This window comes from Colobus angolensis, unplaced genomic scaffold, assembly GCF_000951035.1.
Source record: "Colobus angolensis palliatus isolate OR3802 unplaced genomic scaffold, Cang.pa_1.0 Scaffold27, whole genome shotgun sequence".
Lineage (NCBI taxonomy): Eukaryota > Metazoa > Chordata > Mammalia > Primates > Cercopithecidae > Colobus > Colobus angolensis.
The window spans coordinates 17,959,625-17,977,884 of record NW_012115932.1 but is presented as its reverse complement, the minus strand read 5'-3'; the positions used below and the strand labels follow the sequence as shown (position 1 = coordinate 17,977,884).

General features: G+C 37.4%; 1 protein-coding gene across 4 annotated transcripts in view; it reads right to left on the bottom strand.

The window, feature by feature from the left end:
• CPEB4 (cytoplasmic polyadenylation element binding protein 4) overlaps positions 1-18,260 on the bottom strand; it is a 72,026-nt gene that overhangs the window by 9,579 nt on the left and 44,187 nt on the right. For 2 of the 4 annotated variants that reach the window (XM_011947811.1, XM_011947813.1), the window contains 4 exons: positions 7,934-7,957; positions 5,851-6,024; positions 1,166-1,255; positions 684-802 (listed from right to left, as the gene is read on the bottom strand). In XM_011947811.1, coding sequence (XP_011803201.1) covers positions 684-802; positions 1,166-1,255; positions 5,851-6,024; positions 7,934-7,957 — 407 coding nt within the window. The remainder of the gene's footprint in view (positions 1-683; positions 803-1,165; positions 1,256-5,850; positions 6,025-7,933; positions 7,958-18,260) is intronic. The other 2 variants (XM_011947812.1, XM_011947814.1) reach the window with 1 other exon arrangement.

The window sequence follows — 18,260 nt, the reverse complement described above, 5'->3', positions numbered from 1 at the left end:
CAATATTGGGTAAAATCTTTATCAAAGTGAGGAAAAAGCTAGAAAGACACACATATAGTATTTGTGATTTGAGTTCTGTTATTCAGAGGCAATTCAGCTATTTTATTAAATGCATTATCAAGTAAAGTCTTTATTTTATTTTATTTTATTTTTTTTGAGAAACAGTCTCACTCTTCACTCAGGCTGGAGTGCAGCGGTGTGATCTCTGCTCACTGCAATCTCTGCCTCCTGGGTTCAGGTGATTGTCGTGTCTCAGCCTCCCAATTAGCTGGGACTACAGGTGCGCACCACCAAGTCTGGCTAATTTTTGTATTTTCAGTGGAGACTGCATTTCACCATGTTGGCCAGGCTGGTCTCGAACTCCTGACCCCATGTGATCCACCTGCTTTGGCCTCCCAAAGTGCTGGGATAACAGGTGTGAGCCACCACGCCCAGCCGTGAAGTCTTTTAAAAATAAAGATTTACCAATTATATTTCAACTAACCAAAAATTAAATGTCAAATTGATATGTGCAAATATATAGAATGTCAATGTTAAGAATTTCACAACAAGACTTTACTTAGTCTGCTTACAAATGTGTCAATTAAGTACCCGAAACACATCAAGTTGTCTACGGGTTTTTCAAACAGAATAGATGAATGGAGGCAAAAACAAGAAGCTATTTTATGCTAAACTATACTTACTGGCTTATCTTTGATGGTGGGACTTGATACACAAAGGTAGAGTTTTCCATCTTCTTCAATGCATGCATCAATGAGAGCCTGCACAGAGCTTTCATCTTGAAAAAGCAGAAATGCATAGCCTGAAAAAAAGGGGGAAAGAAGGCTTATATGTTTTCGTATTTTTTGGTAATTCTTCAGGGGAAAGGAATCATGCACTAAAACTAAAAAAGGAAAAGGGAATAGGAAAAAAATTTAAAACAATATTTATACCAAAATTCTGATAACATCAACATACAGTTCCTTTTGGTAGTATCTTGAAACATCTTTTAGAGTAAAATTAAATTTGAATTAAAAGAATATTAGGTTGAAATTTTAAAGAGCATTTAAGAAAATGCAAGTTTAACAATGAAACATTTCACAGTGAAGGTGAACATTTATGAAAAGGCTACACATTAAACAATGTAAGAATAAATTACATAAGTATAATGAATCTTGAGAATTACCTTTAGGAGGAAAATACGATTTGCTCTCGGCTTTATGAGGCCAATCCACAATCAAAGGGCCAAAGCGACGAAAACTAGCTGTGATCTCATCTAACAACAAAGCAAAACAGTAGATTTAAATGTTTTTATGATCATTTTTTGAAAGTTTTTTTTTAAGTTTCAAATCTACTATTTACAAGAACAGTAAAAAGAACTCCTTTATCCCCTTCATCTAGATTCCCCAACTGTTAATAATTTGCACATCTGCCTTTACCCTCTTTCTTCTCTCTTCCTCTTTCTCCCTCTATCTGTACATATAAATCCATCTTGCCATCCAGCCAAGCCATCCAGCCAGCATCTTTTTCTGAAATGGTGCCCTGTAATCCCAATATAACTACTGGTATCTGTTCAAAGCAAGGCCACTCCCTTATATAACGATTTTGATATCACACTATTAGTGATTCATAGACTTCATTTAAATTTCAAAATCCTTTCTGATCCACACTGCTATCCAGAACATAGGTTGTACTTAATTATCAGATCCTCAGAGCATCAGTCTTTTTCCAATTTGGAACAGCTCCATGTGCTTTCTTGTCTTTCATAGTCATTCTATAGAATGACTGCTATGGTCTGAACATTTATGTTCCCTCAAAATTCATATGTTGAAACCTGTTCCCCAGTGTGAGGGTATTTGGAGCTGGGGTCTTTGGTAGGTGATTAGGTCATGGGGGTGGAATCTTTCAGTGGGGTTAGTGCCCTTATAAAAGAGGCTCCGGAGAGACCCTTTACTCCTTCTGCCATGTGAGGGTACAATGAGAAGATTATTCTCTATTAGGAAGCAGGCCCTCAGCAGACACTGAATTTGCCGGTGCCTTGATCTTGGAATTCCCAGCCTCCAGAATGGTAAGAAATAAATTTCAGTTGTTTATAAACCACTAAGTCTATGGTATTTTTTTATAGCAATCTGAACAGATTTAAGATAGTGACCCTCAACCTGGGTCTGTGCTCTGCCTCCTATAGCATGCTATGTATTCCAAACTGGAATATCACCCTAATGATGCAATGCCATCCTGTCCTACCATGTGCATGTTAATCTTTTTTCCCCCCAAGATAAGGGCTCACTATGTTGCCCAGGCTGGTCTTGAACTTAAGTGATCCTGCCGCCTCAACTTCCCAAGTAGCTGGGACTACAGGTGCATACCATCACACCTGGAGGGCGTGTTAATCTTGATCGCCTGGTTTCTCTACCACAAGGAAACCTTTTCTCCTTTTGTATTCAATTAGTGTTTTACAAGAGTATATTGTGTTGCTCACCAATATCCTGTTCCTTCATGAGCCTTGGCATCCATTGAAGACTCCTGCCTATATTAACTACCACAATAATGGTTGCCAAATAATGATTATCTGTTTCCATCATTTTTTCTACATGTATTAGTTAGTATTGTGCAGTAGGGAAGAGTTTTCCAACTGTCCCATTGATTTATTCATTTATTGATATCAGTTTGGGTCTATTTTATTCAATGGGTTGTGATCCAATTCACTCATTTATTTTGATGCTCAATTTGTCCCAAAAATTGTCCCTGATTTGGCTCTAATTGTCAAACTGTCAGGGACAATTTGTCCCCGCTTGTCCCATAGGCGTGGGAGGCTCCTATGTCCTTCGTACTTCTTGCCACCATTCTTAAGCACTTTCATGCTTTTTGGCCTAAGAATATACTCCAGGCTCATATTATTCTTTCCTTGTCTCAGCCCAAGAATCAGTCTTTTTTTTTCAAGATGTATTGATCATCTTAGTGGCAAAAGGTATTTAGAAACTAAGATACAGGTGCTCTATATGTTCACTGCTAGTGAGTATTCATTATTTCTAAGTCTTCACAGTGAATGAAGCTAGGAAATAAATAAATACACACACAAACACGCATTTATAACTATTTCCGTATCTGTGTATGTACTTACAAACACTAATGAGTTCATACTGATATTTTCAATATGACTCCAACATCTCATGGCTTTTTCGAGCCTTCCGCCTTTCTATTTTTATATTCTCTTTTTGCAGGGAGAAACCTAGCTCCCAATACCTGTAAAGACATTTATTTTTTTTAATTAATTAATTTATTTTTTGAGATGGAGTCTCACTCTGTCGCCCAGGCTGGAGTGCAGTGGCCGGATCTCAGCTCACTGCAAGCTCCACCTCCCAGGTTTATGCCATTCTCCTGCCTCAGCCTCCCGAGTAGCTGGGACTACAGGCAACCGCCACCTTGCCCGGCTAGTTTTTTTTTTTTGTATTTTTTTTTTTAGTAGAGACGGGGTTTCACTGTGTTGGCCAGGATGGTCTCGATCTCCTGACCTCATGATCTGCCCATCTCGGCCTCCCAAAGTGCTGAGATTACAGGCTTGAGCCACCACGCCTGGCCCAAAGACATTTATTAATTTGCTGAACGTAACCAATCTTTCCCCTACCCTGCTAGCCTCCTCTACCTTCTACCTTTGTGCCTTGGGTCTTCTCGCCCTTATTTCTTGGATACCATACGTGCTGCTGCTCAGGCCTCTGAGCAAGCCTCCTCCACATACATGTATATACATCCCTCCTCTTGAGACCTCTTTCCTGTCACCAAGCCACTTCCTTGACAGCAATATCTCAGCCTTAGAGGAAGGGAGAGGAAAAAAGGATGAATGGGAAAAAATGATAGACAAGGAAGGCCTGACCATATTTTGCTATTAATTTAAATGATACAAATTATGCTACATTATACATTTGGACACTAATGAGATTACGGAAAGATACATTTCAAAGAGACTTCTAGAAAGAGTGGGTAAGCATGTGTAGATAAGACCTGATAATAGGGCAGGGTAAAGGAACAGAAAAGAAAGATGAGGTGTATGTCTAAATTCCAGTCTGATAGAGCTGTTTTCATCTTCCCCAGACTGTGAAACACTCTAATCTGCTCTGCTACGATACCTGTTTCTACGGTAAGTTCAGTTTGTGTGAGTCTAGTAAACAGGGAACAATGTCAGTATAACATGAAGTTGTACTGGTTCATAAATGATTTTTCCTAGGCAAGGTGAGCTAGCATAATTTGAGGAAAGAACTATAAACTTCATCAGGAAAGGAAAAAGCCCCCCACTTGTCTGATGTACAGGTACAAACCCTCCCAGCTCTGTTATAAGAAAATTAAAAATAAGTGCAGCAACCAGAATTCTCTTGTCAGAGAGCTATGCCCCTAACTTTGCAGGGCTCTTATCTCCTGACAGTTTAGTTTGCGCTTCCTCAGGTGTTCAAAGGTCCTTTTCCATCTGCATGTCTCCATGTTTGCAAGCCAACATTTCTGCTTTATTGGTTTTGTACATTTTCAGTATTCCCTGAAGCAGCCCCAAGCATGTTGAGCTACCTGCCTGAATTGTCCAAGTTATCTCCAAGGTACTAATTCTCTTCTTGTTAGTGCTTCAGGTACAAAGTTCATTAGGTTTTAAATGATTTGTCTTTAACCTTATTTTCCCCCATAAACCCTGTAATTTTTAGTGCACAAGTCTGCAGAACACAATATTTTTCAAGCTATGCTGAGAGCAGGATGGAGACTGATTCAGGTAACTCTGAAATTTCAGCATAGCTTCCACCAAGACATTTTATTGTAGACAAAAAGAAAAAGCAAAAACCTCAGTTTATTTCGATCTTTAGCTTTTTAGAACCACTTCTGTCTCAACCTTCCAAAGGATAAATCATCTTAAAGAAAATGAAGTGACTTGATAAGTTTGATCCCAATCTAAATGTGAAGATATTAAACCTTATTATTTATTAGATCTTATACATGTGTAAAGAAATCTATTCTATTTTCCATAACATGATTTAGTGTATTTCCATTTTCACTCAGGAAATGAAGACAAAAGAAATTAGGAAAGCAACCAAGAATATGTGATTGGTATAAGGTCTGCTACTTTGATTTTTATCGGGGTCACTCAGACCCATGGATGAAAAGCATATTCCTGAACAAGTCCCTCTAAGTCTTTGCATGGCTGGCTCCTTATTCAGGTCTCAGCTTAAATATCAATTCCTCAAAGAGGCTTTTCTTATCCACCTAATTTAAAAAAAAACTCCCTGTGTCACTATTTTACATCATCCTGCTGTATGCTTTTCAACATTTGCTCTCTAGTATTTTCTGGCATATTTATACATTGTTTATGGGCCTTCCCCCAATAAAATGTAACCTCTATGTAAGCAGGGACCTTCCATCTTGTATGCTACCTCAAATAAGATTATCTTTGTAGTACAACTGTAGCCTCTATTTTTCAAAAGTTCATGCTTAGTCTAAGATTTTAAACAATGAGCTATACATTTGTGGAGCACTCATAAAAGGTGGGGAAAACAAAGGAAAATACACCACTGAATTTGTCCAAAGTTAGCACATACAGACAAAAAGGGAGTTAGTACCCATGTATGCACCCAACAATCAAATCCCTTGGAAGCTTTCCCAATGATGTTTACTCCTTTTCATATAGTCCAATCCCTTGCTTTAGTTGGTTTACACAGCTCTGCTCCCCTCCCTTCTATGAATTAATCTTATATGCCATGATAGGAGGATAGGACAAGAGAATAATGCAATCAGGGCTAACGATTGGAACCAGATAAGACTGTTATTGTAACACTATCTATGAGTTTCCTACTAGGTGCCACCATCTGGGCACCCTGCTATAAACAGTTCGAAATATACCTTCATCAATGTCTGGAGGCAATCCGCCTACAAACACCTTGCGAGAATATCGTTCCACTCTTTCCCCATTCTGGTGACTGAAACAGTGAGGTGAACCCAGGCCACTATGAAGAGGTTGATCCCCACGGCCATCATCCAAGAATCCATCTTCCATTGGAAACAGTGAAGACTGACCTAGAATAGAAAGCAGGGAAAAAACGGTAACAGAAAATGTTCCTTGTCACTGATTATAATGCACAAGAAACAAGGAAACAGCAGATTCAATAAAACTGCTGCTTTTTTTTTTCTCACTGAATAATAGAAACACTTAGCTATACTCTTGAATTCCCACCAGCTTAAAGTCCCAACTGAGTCAGAGAGAAAGCACATGGTTAAATATTAATAGAGAGCGACTCAAGTATCCCACTGGGATCCAGAAACTTCAGTGAGGTGAACTGAAGTACAGGAGGAGAGAGCACGCTTTAGCAAGCAGTCGGCAGCAGACTGTACTCCCTTGGCAGGGCCCCATGGCTATTGGCAACCTAGACATGTACACTAAGTATTAAATTTGGCTATAAGACATTGAATCACTTACATTTCTTTAAAAAATCAAACAATATAGCCTGCACGATTTCCTCTATGAATGTGCTTAAAATGAACAGGTAGATTTTTTTTTTTTTCTGAGACAGCATCTCGCTCTTTTACCCAGGCTGGAGTACAGTGGCATAATCATAGCTCACTGCAGCTTCAAACTCTTGTGCTCAAGTGATCCTCCCACCTCAACCTCCCAAGTAGCTGGGGCTAGAGGCACATGCCATGACATGTGGCGGCTAACATAACAGGTAGATTTTTAAAGTGACCACTCATTTTTGTTTACCTTAACTAATGGGATATAATCAAAACCCACTTAATGTTATATTCCAACTTCATTGTGTAGTCTTACGGAATTTCAGATTATTAGGCATGCTAAAGATATATTTATTATTAGCTGGGTTATTATCAGCTTGCTAAGGGTATTATCTGTTTCTAAGAACTAGTCATTAAATTTGCTATTTGAAAATCTTATCATCCAGAATATATATGCAGGAAACACCAGAGATGCCAATATGTGTAACAGTCCTTCTATATTTACCTGACAGCAAAATATAAACTTTTAAATCATAAGGAAAACACAGAGCTACAAACAGTTGCACAATCTCCCAAGCACTGTTTTATCACTTTTCTGGCTGCCAATTTACTTCTAGGTACTACTTGAGGAATTTGTTAATGGATCCTCTAGAAATGTATCTCAAGTGCTCTTACTTTAATAGAAACATTCCAGGTTTTGCCATACATGTCTTCAATTTCTATTACTAAACACAAATAATAACAGTATATTTTTTATAAATTTATCCTATAATAGCATATGTCAAGTGAAGACACGAGCTGATTATAAAACTGGAGCTTATTTCGTGAATGATCTTAAAAAAATCACTTATCCTTTAAATCTAAGCTATTTAACTGTCTTACTTTCTTATAAAAAGACACAATATAGGTGCCAAGAATAAGTTATTCAGGTACCTCTAGGAAATGATTCTTTAGAATTACCTAAAATTTCTAGAGCTTTACCCCCAAATGTTTGAAATTTATAGGATTAGTCATTTATTTAGCTCATCTCATTTTAAACCACATGTATTGTTTACTTAGTAAAAAAGAAAAAAGAAGTCGGCATCAGGTATGTAAGTATAATTAAACCTCCAAGATAATGAGGTATTTTGGGACTAGTGTGACTATATTTTTCTTTTTAAAGATTCTTAATTTTTTTCTACGAAATTCCTTTTAGAAAGGAAAAAAAGCAAATCTTTAGATATAAGTTGAGTTTCTAATATAACACAGGGAAATCATTTTGATTCAAATCCAAATCCCACCATTCTGATAAATTTCTTTAGAGCTCCTTAACTCCTTCAAATTATGTCTAAAATGTTAACTGTAACATAAAAATTATATAAGGATCAAAGCTATGCTTAATTTCCCCTCTCCCCTTCCCCACAAAGGTTAGAAATTAAACAAGCTTGGGTCGTCTCCAAATACAAGTGATACATTTAAAAGTTAAAAACAATGTTACCTCTCCTTCGCCCATATGTCCTTGCTGCATGTCAAATGAGAAAAAAACAAAAACAAAAAAAACAAAACAACCTTTCAAACATTGTCAAAAGAATCAACTGTGATTTCATCTACCAGCTTTTGAAAATGAAAAACTGTGACTACATTCTTCATTTCCTGGTAAATGTCTGAAAAAACAAGGAACTGGATGGTAAGAGGTCAATTTTGTGCATTTTTAAAATTTCTTCAGGGACACTGTAAAACTTTATTGAATCTTATTTGTTTTAGGGGAAGCTTTTTGCTGTAATTGTTGCCCAAGGTTCAAACTATTATGAAACGAAGGCAGTATACAACATGATCAGAACCAACTATTACCATATTAATAACGTTTTCTCTCAGAATTCCCTGCTAACTAGCAATTTAGTAGATACACCCATATTTAATTCATGACTTTTTCACCACCAGAAGAGAAATAACAATTTTACAGTATTCCTCAGTTAATCCTTTATAAGAGAAAATCATAACAAATGAAATCTTTAAGCAATTCATCAACTTCCTTTTAGCCAACAGTTCCCTATGCCTAATTAAGTCTTCTACCAAGTCCTAAATGTTGAAAAGTAAAAGGTTTGGTATTTTTGTTGCCAAGCAGGTTGTAGCCAAGTGGCAAAGTAAAGGTAATTAATAATCCACTGGAATACTCAGGAAACGACAATATAAACTTTAAATCAGAAAACCTTTGAGAAAATGTCTTCCCTGAAACAAATTGACACTTATAAGCCCAGCCTGTCCAAACACCTCAATTCTATCCAACAAACATTTCTTGAATGCCCGATCTTGTGGATAAATAGTAAATAGAGCATGTCCCTGACCTCCAGAACTAGCAGCTTTTAATGCCAGAAGGCCACATAAGCAAACAACAGTGTAGCATGCCTATTGTTATACTAGTTACGTGGTAGGCGTAACAGGAATAGAGGAAGAACTGGCTCTGATGAAAAAGTTGGGGGTGGGGGTAGGGAATTTGAGGTGGTCCTTAAAGGAAAACCAGAGGAAGGGCATTCCAGGCTCAGCAGGGTTACAGGCAGGGGTGCTGCTGTAGCATTCAGGGAAAGGTGGCCAGAACAGAAGCATGTAGAACAAGTGGGGACTTGGCTGGGGATGAGGTTTCAACAGGAAACTGGGATGGGTTTTTTCTTTTTGGAGACAGAATCTAGCTCTCATCCAGGCTGGAGTGGTGTGATCTCAGCCCACTTCAGCCTCTGCCTCCCGGGTTCAAGCGATTCTCGTGCCTCAGCCTCCCCAGTACCTGGGACCACAGGGACGTGCCACCACGCCCAGCTAATTTTTGTATTTTTTCGGCAGAGATGGGGTTTCACCATGTTGGCAAGATTGGTCTCGAACTCCTGATCTTAAGTGATCTGCCCACCTCAGCCTCCCAAAGTCCCGGGGTTATAGCCTGGGATAGGTTTTTGAGTTAGAAGGTATAGCTCCTTTAAGAAATCACTACCCAGACTCACAAACTGGTCAAGGTTTTTATTCTTATTCTTCTAGATAAATGCTAAATAAGTATAACTCAGAAATATTATGTGATTATCTTCCAAAGTGAAATTATATCTCAAACCAAAATACATTTCTGCCACACTTAGATAGCCCTGGATTTCACCAAAGTATTTGAGCAAATGGATTCACACAACATACAATCTCCCACAAGCAGTAGTGCTTTAACTTTAATAGGTCTTAAGTTTAGGGGGTTGGGGAGAGGTAGGTATTTTCTGACTTAATCAGACAGAGGTTAGAAAGACAAACAGCATCACAAAAGCAGATGCTTGTTTAAGAACATTCTATTCGGCCGGGCACGGTGGTTCACACCTGTAATCCCAGCACTTTGGGAGGCCAAGACGGGTGGATCACGAGGTCAGGAGATCGAGACCATCCTGGCTAACATGGTGAGACCCCCCCGTCTCTACTAAAAATACAAAAAATTAGCCGGGTGTGGTGACAGGCACCTGTAGTCCCAGCCACTTGGGAGGCTGAGGCAGGAGAATGGCATGAACCCAGGAGGCGGAACTTGCAGTGAGCCGAGATCTCGCCACTGCACTCCAGCCTGGGAGACAGAGCGAGACTCCGTCTCTAAAAAAAAAAAAAAAAAAAAAATTCTGTTCATACAACTGCTTCAAAGATAAGGGAGTCTGGGGAAACAAAGTAATGATTTGAAAATCTTAGTGCTGCCAATCTTAAAAAGTTGATTGATGCTGTTTGGATTTCTGAGAAAACAGATATTTGAAAAGAATAAGCTTTCATAATATAGCTACAAAATTAACGTGAAAACTCTCATGGCTTCCATTATTTCAAAAATAAATAATTGCCAGAATAGTAAGGGCTGTGGATCAAAAATTACAATCAAATACTCTTGAAATCTTCCAATGTATACTCTCAAATTTGGATTATATACTGTAAAATTAAACTGGTCAATATAAAATAATTCATGGTTAAATTCTGAGATTAAATTCTGAAAGCTATGTAGACATTTTCTCATATTAAGGGAAAACAGGTTATAAGTGAACAATGTTTACAACTATAAAAGTTGCCCAATCAAATCAGGAAATTAATGTAAATTAATACTGAAGAAATAAAAACAATGACATTCTGGAACATTCAAAACGAGCATGTGTACTTATACATTATTTTTCATGTAAATTTTGACATAAGATACATACACAAAAATAAACAAACCATAATAAGTTCAATGAATTTTCTACAAATTGAACAGATCTATGTAACCGGAACCCAGACATTAATATAATGCTAAATAATGCCACTTTATCTTACATAAAAAAGAGGTACTAAGCACTTTTCCTCACTTATTTCAAAGTATATTGGCACACACTTTATGATGAAATTCTTGCAACATAGAACCTCTCTGCTTTCCTGAGGAAAATGTCAGACAGATTTCCAATTTCATGACCAGCAAGTGTTGCTCGTTATTTGACGTTTCTCAAATGTCCGAGGAAGTGTAAGTTAAGAAATGACTTTAATTATGTTCAAAGAAATCTACATTTTAGAAAACTAACTCTGTTAGTTACCAAAGAGTAGACTCTTAAAAGATTTTTTAGATGCATGCCATTGCCACTGAATAAAAATCTCCCGGTCCCACCAAAGTTTTAATGAATACTATTTATATGTTTATCCACTTTTATTATTTCTTAGTTTTGATTTATTTTATTTTTATTTTTGGAGATGGAGTCTCGCCCACGCTGGAGTGCAGTGGTGCGATCTCGGCTCACTGCAACCTCTGTCTCCCAGATTCAAGCAATTCTTCTGCCTCAGTCTCCCTGGGACTACAAGTGTATGTCACCACACCCAGCCTTTTTTTTTTTTTTTTTTTTTATTTTAGTAGAGACGTGGTTTCACCCTGTTGAACAGGCTGGTCTCAAACTCCTGAGCTCAGGCAATCTGCCCACTTCAGCCTCCCAAAGTGCTAGGATTACAGGCGTGAGCCACCGTGCCCAGCCTAGTTTTGATTTATAAAGTCCTCAATAATTTAATGTTCAGAACTAACAGGATTCAAAAATGTTAAAAAAAAAAAAAAAGGCTCAAAATATTATGGCCATAAATTTTTATAACTTCTGGATACCTGCTATTAGATCTGTTGATATACTTTATTTCTAAAACATCTTTACAGGATTGCTTACAAATGCTTCCTTTCTTTGTTATTATCCTTATATACAGAATCAAATTCCCTTTAGCAAAATATTCCATTAATCTGTAATGCCAGACTTACGAAGAAGGTACAGAAAGACTTAGACTTGTCAGGGCTCCCCCAACCTTCTCCCTCCCCACACACTTTATTATAAAAATAAATTATTATTTATCCCATAAAAAGTACTTTTTTCTCATTTGTTGCAACATTTGTAATAATAAAAAAGAAACAAAGTACCCACACATTCAAAAGAAGAAACACCTAGTATGTGGCCTTTTTAATTTTATGTATGTACATATGTATGTATGCATTTATTTCAAAGGAGCAACCCAACTGAGCATGTGGCATTTTTAAATATGGCTCATGTTCATGTACCTAAAGCTCTCTAAGATGTCGGCCTGCATGCAGTGTCTAAGTGTGTATTGTAGAATCCTTATTGTGTACATTTAAAAATAAAGAAAATATAAATAGATATGTAGGAATATGCATAAAATTTTTACTTTTTATTTTATTTTTATTTTTATAGAGATGGGGTTTTGCCATGTTGCCGAGGCTGGTCTCAACACCTGGGCTCAAGCAATCCACCCACCTGGGTCTCCCCAAGTGCTAGGATTGCAGGCATGAGCCATTGTGACTGGCCATGAAATATTTTTTTCTAGAAATAACTACAAGAACCTTTGGAGACAGAAACTTCTAGAAAGAGGAAAGAAGGCGTTCACTTTTTGTTTTATCCCTTTCTGTACCATTTGAATTTATTATTATTGCATATGCTACATTGCTATATTTGTTAATGAACCCTTTTTGGTTTTCTCCTTGGTACTAATATTAAAAATGAACAAACGACATTATTGCTTTCATACAAAAGCATACTTTACTACATGAGAGCACCTAATCAATTCTGTCACGAATAGGACTTTAGGCCATGAAGGATAAGATATTACTATGTTTTAGTGGACAATGAAACAATGGATCCTATCCGGGTTACGCTGATCTACCTTAGGCTCTCCATCTGTGCACCTCTCGCCCCATGGTGAGAAGACAAATAGCAATGCTATTTGGAAAAAAAGGGGAGGGGTGTAACTCAGATGATAAGATGTTATCAAATAACTGACTTTTGGCTAGGAACGGTGGCTCACACCTATAACCCCAGCACTTTGGGAGGTTGAGGTGGGTGGATCATTTGAGGTCAGGAGTTCAAGACCAGCCTGGCCAATATGGTAAAACCCCATCTCTACAAAAAATATAAAAATTAGCTGGGTGTGGTGGTGCATGCCTGTAATCGTGGCTACTTGGTAGGCTAAGGCAGGAGAACTGCTTCAACCCGGGAGGTAAAGGTTGCAGTGAGCTGAGATTGCACCACTGCACTCCAGCCTGGGCAACAGAGTGAGACTCAGTCTCCAAACAATACAAAACAAAACAAAACAACCTGACTTTTCCAGGAGGACTAAAAGAAAATATATGGGGAGAGGGGTGGGGAAATTAGCCAAATTAGTAAATCAGTTGAAAATATATAAATCAAAGGCTTGAAGCTAAAAGGACTTCATCTGTGAACAAAAGAATAAAGATGGTAGAACCAAAAAGCAGACACAATCATTACAAAGATCAAAGTATAAAATTCAACAAAGATGCAAAGAAACATTTTAAATGATTTTATAAATTAATACCTAATTTAATAGGCTCACTGCCACAAAATTAATTTACATTTGCTTTATAGTTAGAAATTCCTATCACTTTGGCTTATGTCTACATTAGTTTGTTGGCACAACAACATTCAAAGAATGTTCCTAAGACATGATAAAGACACTATTATTTGTAAGGCCTACCTTAGAAAAGAGCAGAGAATGCAACTTTAGTTTCCTTATGTCCCTAACCCTCAGTTTCTTTATTTATAAAAATGGGGAGCAAATGAGAGAATAATGAAAAACACAATGTGTATATATAGTGGTCAGTCACATACTCAATAAATAATCTCCTCCCTTTCCAAAAAGTAAAGTCATATGGTATGGTCTCTTCAACAATTAGCTTTTCATTAGCATTTTAAGGTTAACAATTGTAGAGCACTTTAGAGTTTACAATTTGTTTTCATATTTTCAAGGAAGGGATCTTTCAACATGCTTATTATTGTAGCAACTAGAACCATATTACATACATTTTCGCTAAGTGATCATCATCTACATTTCTCTTGAGTAAATTATACCTTCCTTTTTGATAGATTTCTTCCCCCTCCCAAGCAAACAATCTTCCTCCTTTCATTCCAAAAAACTATAATTAAGAGATGTTGGGCCAGGTGCGGTGGCTCACGCCTGTAATCCCAGCACTTTGGGAGGCCGAGGCAGGCCGATCACTTGAGGTCAGGAGTTCGAGACCAGCCTGGCCAATATAGTGAAACCCCATCTCTGCTAAAAATACTAAAATTAGCTGGGCATGGTGGCAGGTGCCTGTAATCTCAGCTACTTGGGAAGGTGAGGCAGGAGAATCGCTTGAACCTGGGAAGTGGAGGCTATGGTGAGCCGAGATGGAGCCACTGCACTCCAGCCTGGATGACAGAGCAGACTTCATCTTAAAAGAAAAAAAAAAAAAGAAAGAAAGAAGTGTTGTTCTGTGTCACCCTTAATAGATCTCTTTATTAATCTCTTCCTCAAAGGAAAGAAAATACATGAGTTGTTAAAACTTAACAGGTTTTTTTTGCTCTATAACTTTCTCCTACCACAAGGTTCATTTTTGAAGTAGCTAATCCTGAGGGCTAAAGCAGTGGAATGAAAGGTTAGAGAAAAAAAAAGGTATAACGCACAAGCATTTTTATACAGAGGTGGTGGTGGTTTCTTGGGTAAAATAAAACTTCAAGCTGGGTAAGAGGAAAATCAATCTTTTAATCTAATGTCTATCTCAGAGCTAAGCCAAGATACTCCAGAGGAATTTGAGGTAACTGGCCTATGTTGAGCACTTCTTGTCACTTAACTGGGAAACTAAGTTTTAGGCTTGCTTCTCATAACCATAAAATGGGCATTTTAACTGTATCCCTACTACATGAAATTTACCAGTAAAAGGCATCTATTACGGGCGGAATTGTGTGGTCACCCTCTACCCCCACCCTCCTGTCCACATTCATCTGTTGAAGTCCTAACCTCCAGTACCTCAGAATGTGACTATATCTGGAGACAGGGTCTTTACAAAAGTAATTAAGGTTAAATGAGGTCAGTGGGGTGGGCCCTAATCCAATATGACTGGTGTCTTTACAAGGAGAGCTTAGAACACAGACGTGCACAGAGGGAAAACTATGTGGTGACACAGCTATCTATAAGCCACAGAGAGATGCCTCAGAAGAAATGAGCCCTGATGACATCTTGCTTTGGTACTTTAGCCTCCAGAACCGTGACGAAATAAATTTCTGTTTAAGCCAGTAGTCAGCAGTACTTATTATAGCAGCCCTAGCAAACTAATGCAGCACCCAAAAAGTAGCTTTAGGGAGTTTGGTTTTAAAAATACACTGAAAATCCAAGAAGGGAGTTTGGTTTTAAAAATACACTGAAAATCCAAGAACTCTCCCCAAGATTGCCCCTCAAAAAAATCTCTGCAACTATTAACACAGCAATAAATTGGGAAATTCCCTAGAGTGTGAACTGTAACATTCTTAACACAATTACCAATCATTGTTGAATTATATTGGCACTGCCTTTTAACATGAGTGGTATATGAAAGTCACTGTATGAAACTGTAGGAAATTGATGATCGAGCAGGGCAAAAAAATAATTTGATCCGTGGATGAATACAACCTATTTATCTTTGTAAAGGCAAATTACAACCTTAGTCCAATATAAGCCACTGAAAACTGGTTGGTGACTCTGACTTTTTTTCTTTTAATTATTGTTATTATTTTTCCAATAAGATGGCTGGTTAGGGGATTTTCTTTTTATTTATTGAGGATTTAAACCTCTTTCTAAAAGCATTGAGGGTGCTTGAAAATTTCAAAATAAAGCATAAAATAAAAATCAGATAGTCAAAATTCAAACGTTCATGTGAGAAAGAGAATAAACAGTTGCTCTACATTTTTATCGAAACAAAACAAGAAAGGGCTTTCAACAGATACTTGGAAGAAAAAGCTCTGAAAGTTACCATTGAAACAAAGCAGAGTGGCTATATAATCACCTTATTAAAGGTTTTTAGAAGCCTGAATAGATAATAGTGGACAAGGAAGAACAGCTCCTTACAGCACCTTTCAATCTTAAAATTAAACAATGACTATAAAGTGACGTAATATATTAGGCTTTTATTTTCAGTCTTAAGAAAAGGCTGTATGGACACAAGATATGAAGGGAATGCATTTGAAAGTGCATAGTTTTAGATTATCTACCTTAACGACAGACAACGAAAGCATGTTCAACTTTCAACAGTTTTTACAAACTCATATTAATCCTTTGTTCTATATCTTTTCCTTATATATTTTCAGCTATTAAGAATCAACACATGAATGAGATTAATTCCTAACCAAAAATATTGCTTATTCTAATCCTCTTATTTTGACTTACTATGTGCCAGGTGCTATGCTAAGTGACTTCCACACATCTTCACCACAACAAAATGTGATGGGTAGTATTTGTAATTCTTTAATTAATCTTCACTAAGCACAATTCATTATGCCAGACTTGCAATACAGGTACCCCCAAAACCTGAGCTAAAGTGAGAGCAAAGCTACTAAGAATAAATATATCAATGAGATTAACTTGTCTACAGATGTGATCCACTCTAGAAGATATTTTACAAACATGACTGACAGAATGGACAATGTGTATATCTTGATCAAGGTCACTAAAAAATTGTCTCAACACCTCTCCTCCCTACCTAGGTCTAATTTCATGACTTTCAAGCAATCTTCTGCTCTAATCTGGACATTGCTACTGCAGAGAGAATACATCAGTCGAGCAGTCATCTCCGGCATCTGGTCTACCTGGAAGTCTTATGCTTCATTATAAATGAATATATTGGCATCTGGTCCTAACTGGTTGGTTACTAAAAAACTAATCCTTCATCAAATCTGACAAAATCAAGTTTTGGGGCCTCATGAAGCTCAATACTAGACCCGAGACCATGGCAATAGTAACCCCACGCTCCTGGGTCTTGCTTAAGGAGCCAGCAAGAGATATTTCTTAAAAGAAAGACATCTCTCTTTGTCCTTTATCTTTATGTCTTTCAGTTTGAGGCAATGTTAACCCAAGTCAGTATGTCTTTATATAAACAAAATTTCCATGTAAGCAACATTAAAAACTATTTAGTCTTCTCTTAGAGTTCATAGACCAGTAAAATTTGAAAACATAAATATTCTGGGAAAAAGTTACTTTCATTTTTTCATTGACAAGTAAGATCACTAAAAATAATCTATTTAAGAAAGAAAGGATAGTAATGAAGAAAAAAGGAAAGGCAATCTCATAATAGTACACTTTTTTTCTTTTTTTGAGACAGGGTGTCACTCTGTCACCCTGGCTGGAGTGCAGTGGTGCAATCATGGCTCACTGCACCCTTGACCTCCCCATCCCAAGCAATCCTCCCACCTCAGCCTCCCAAGTAGTTGGGACTACAAGCATGTGCCAACACACCTCGCGAGTTTTTAAAAATCTTTTGTAGACACAAGGTTTCGCCATGTTGCCCAGGTTGCTCTTGAATTCCTGGGCTCAAAGAATCCTCCTGCTTCAGCCTCCCAAAGTGCTGGGATTACAGGTGACTTTTTTTCCTAGTTAAGTGAATTTAGCTTTAAGGAACACCCACTAGAGAGAGCTTATTTTTCTTGACAACCCTCAACAAAGATGGGCCCCAGAGGCAACTAATCCAACAGGAACACCTTCATAAGGAAACTGGGACAAAGAAGAGTTGATCACTTTGCCTAAGATGACACAGCAATATCCCAAATCTTGTTTCACTACAACTTCCAGTACCTGGAACTGACTCGAACTAGTTCCAAAGGAAAAGGTAAACTCTTCTACATGTATATATATCCCTTATGTTCTCCTTATCCTGATGCCACTGTGGCCACTGGGTTTGGTTTTTGGCCTAATACATTTATGCTAGAACATATATTATGGTATTATTTCTGGCACTGTAGCATGAAAAGACCTACATCTGATGACCAAGTAAGATTTTATAAGCTATTTAGTCTCCAGAAGATCTGATGTACCCAGGAATTTCTAAGTTCTACAACATATTGATTTCAAACACTAGTCAAAAAGGAGATCCAGTGATAAAAATATTTTTTAACTCCTTATTCACAACATACTAAAATCAAGGAATGGAAGAATTTTTATTTTTATTTGTTTTGGGAATGATGAGAATACAGCTATTTAGTCCATAACACTTGTTAGGGGTTGTGGAACTTAAAATGAGCTTTGACAAATGGAAGGCATTTTCTACACACAGAAATTTGAAATCCACATTCCAAAGTAAATTAGTAGAAAGTAAGTAAACAAGACCTCTGTATTTCATCCAATTGTTTTAGACCATGATACTAAAAAAACAGACACTAAAATTCTTGTGAGTGGATGTTCCCTCCTCCTGGTGAAACTTAGCTTGCTTCACTATGCACGTAAAAAGAGAACTCAACAGAACATTAGCACAGGAAAGGAGAATCTAATGAAGGCAATGGAAAGCCAACAAAACTTCATTT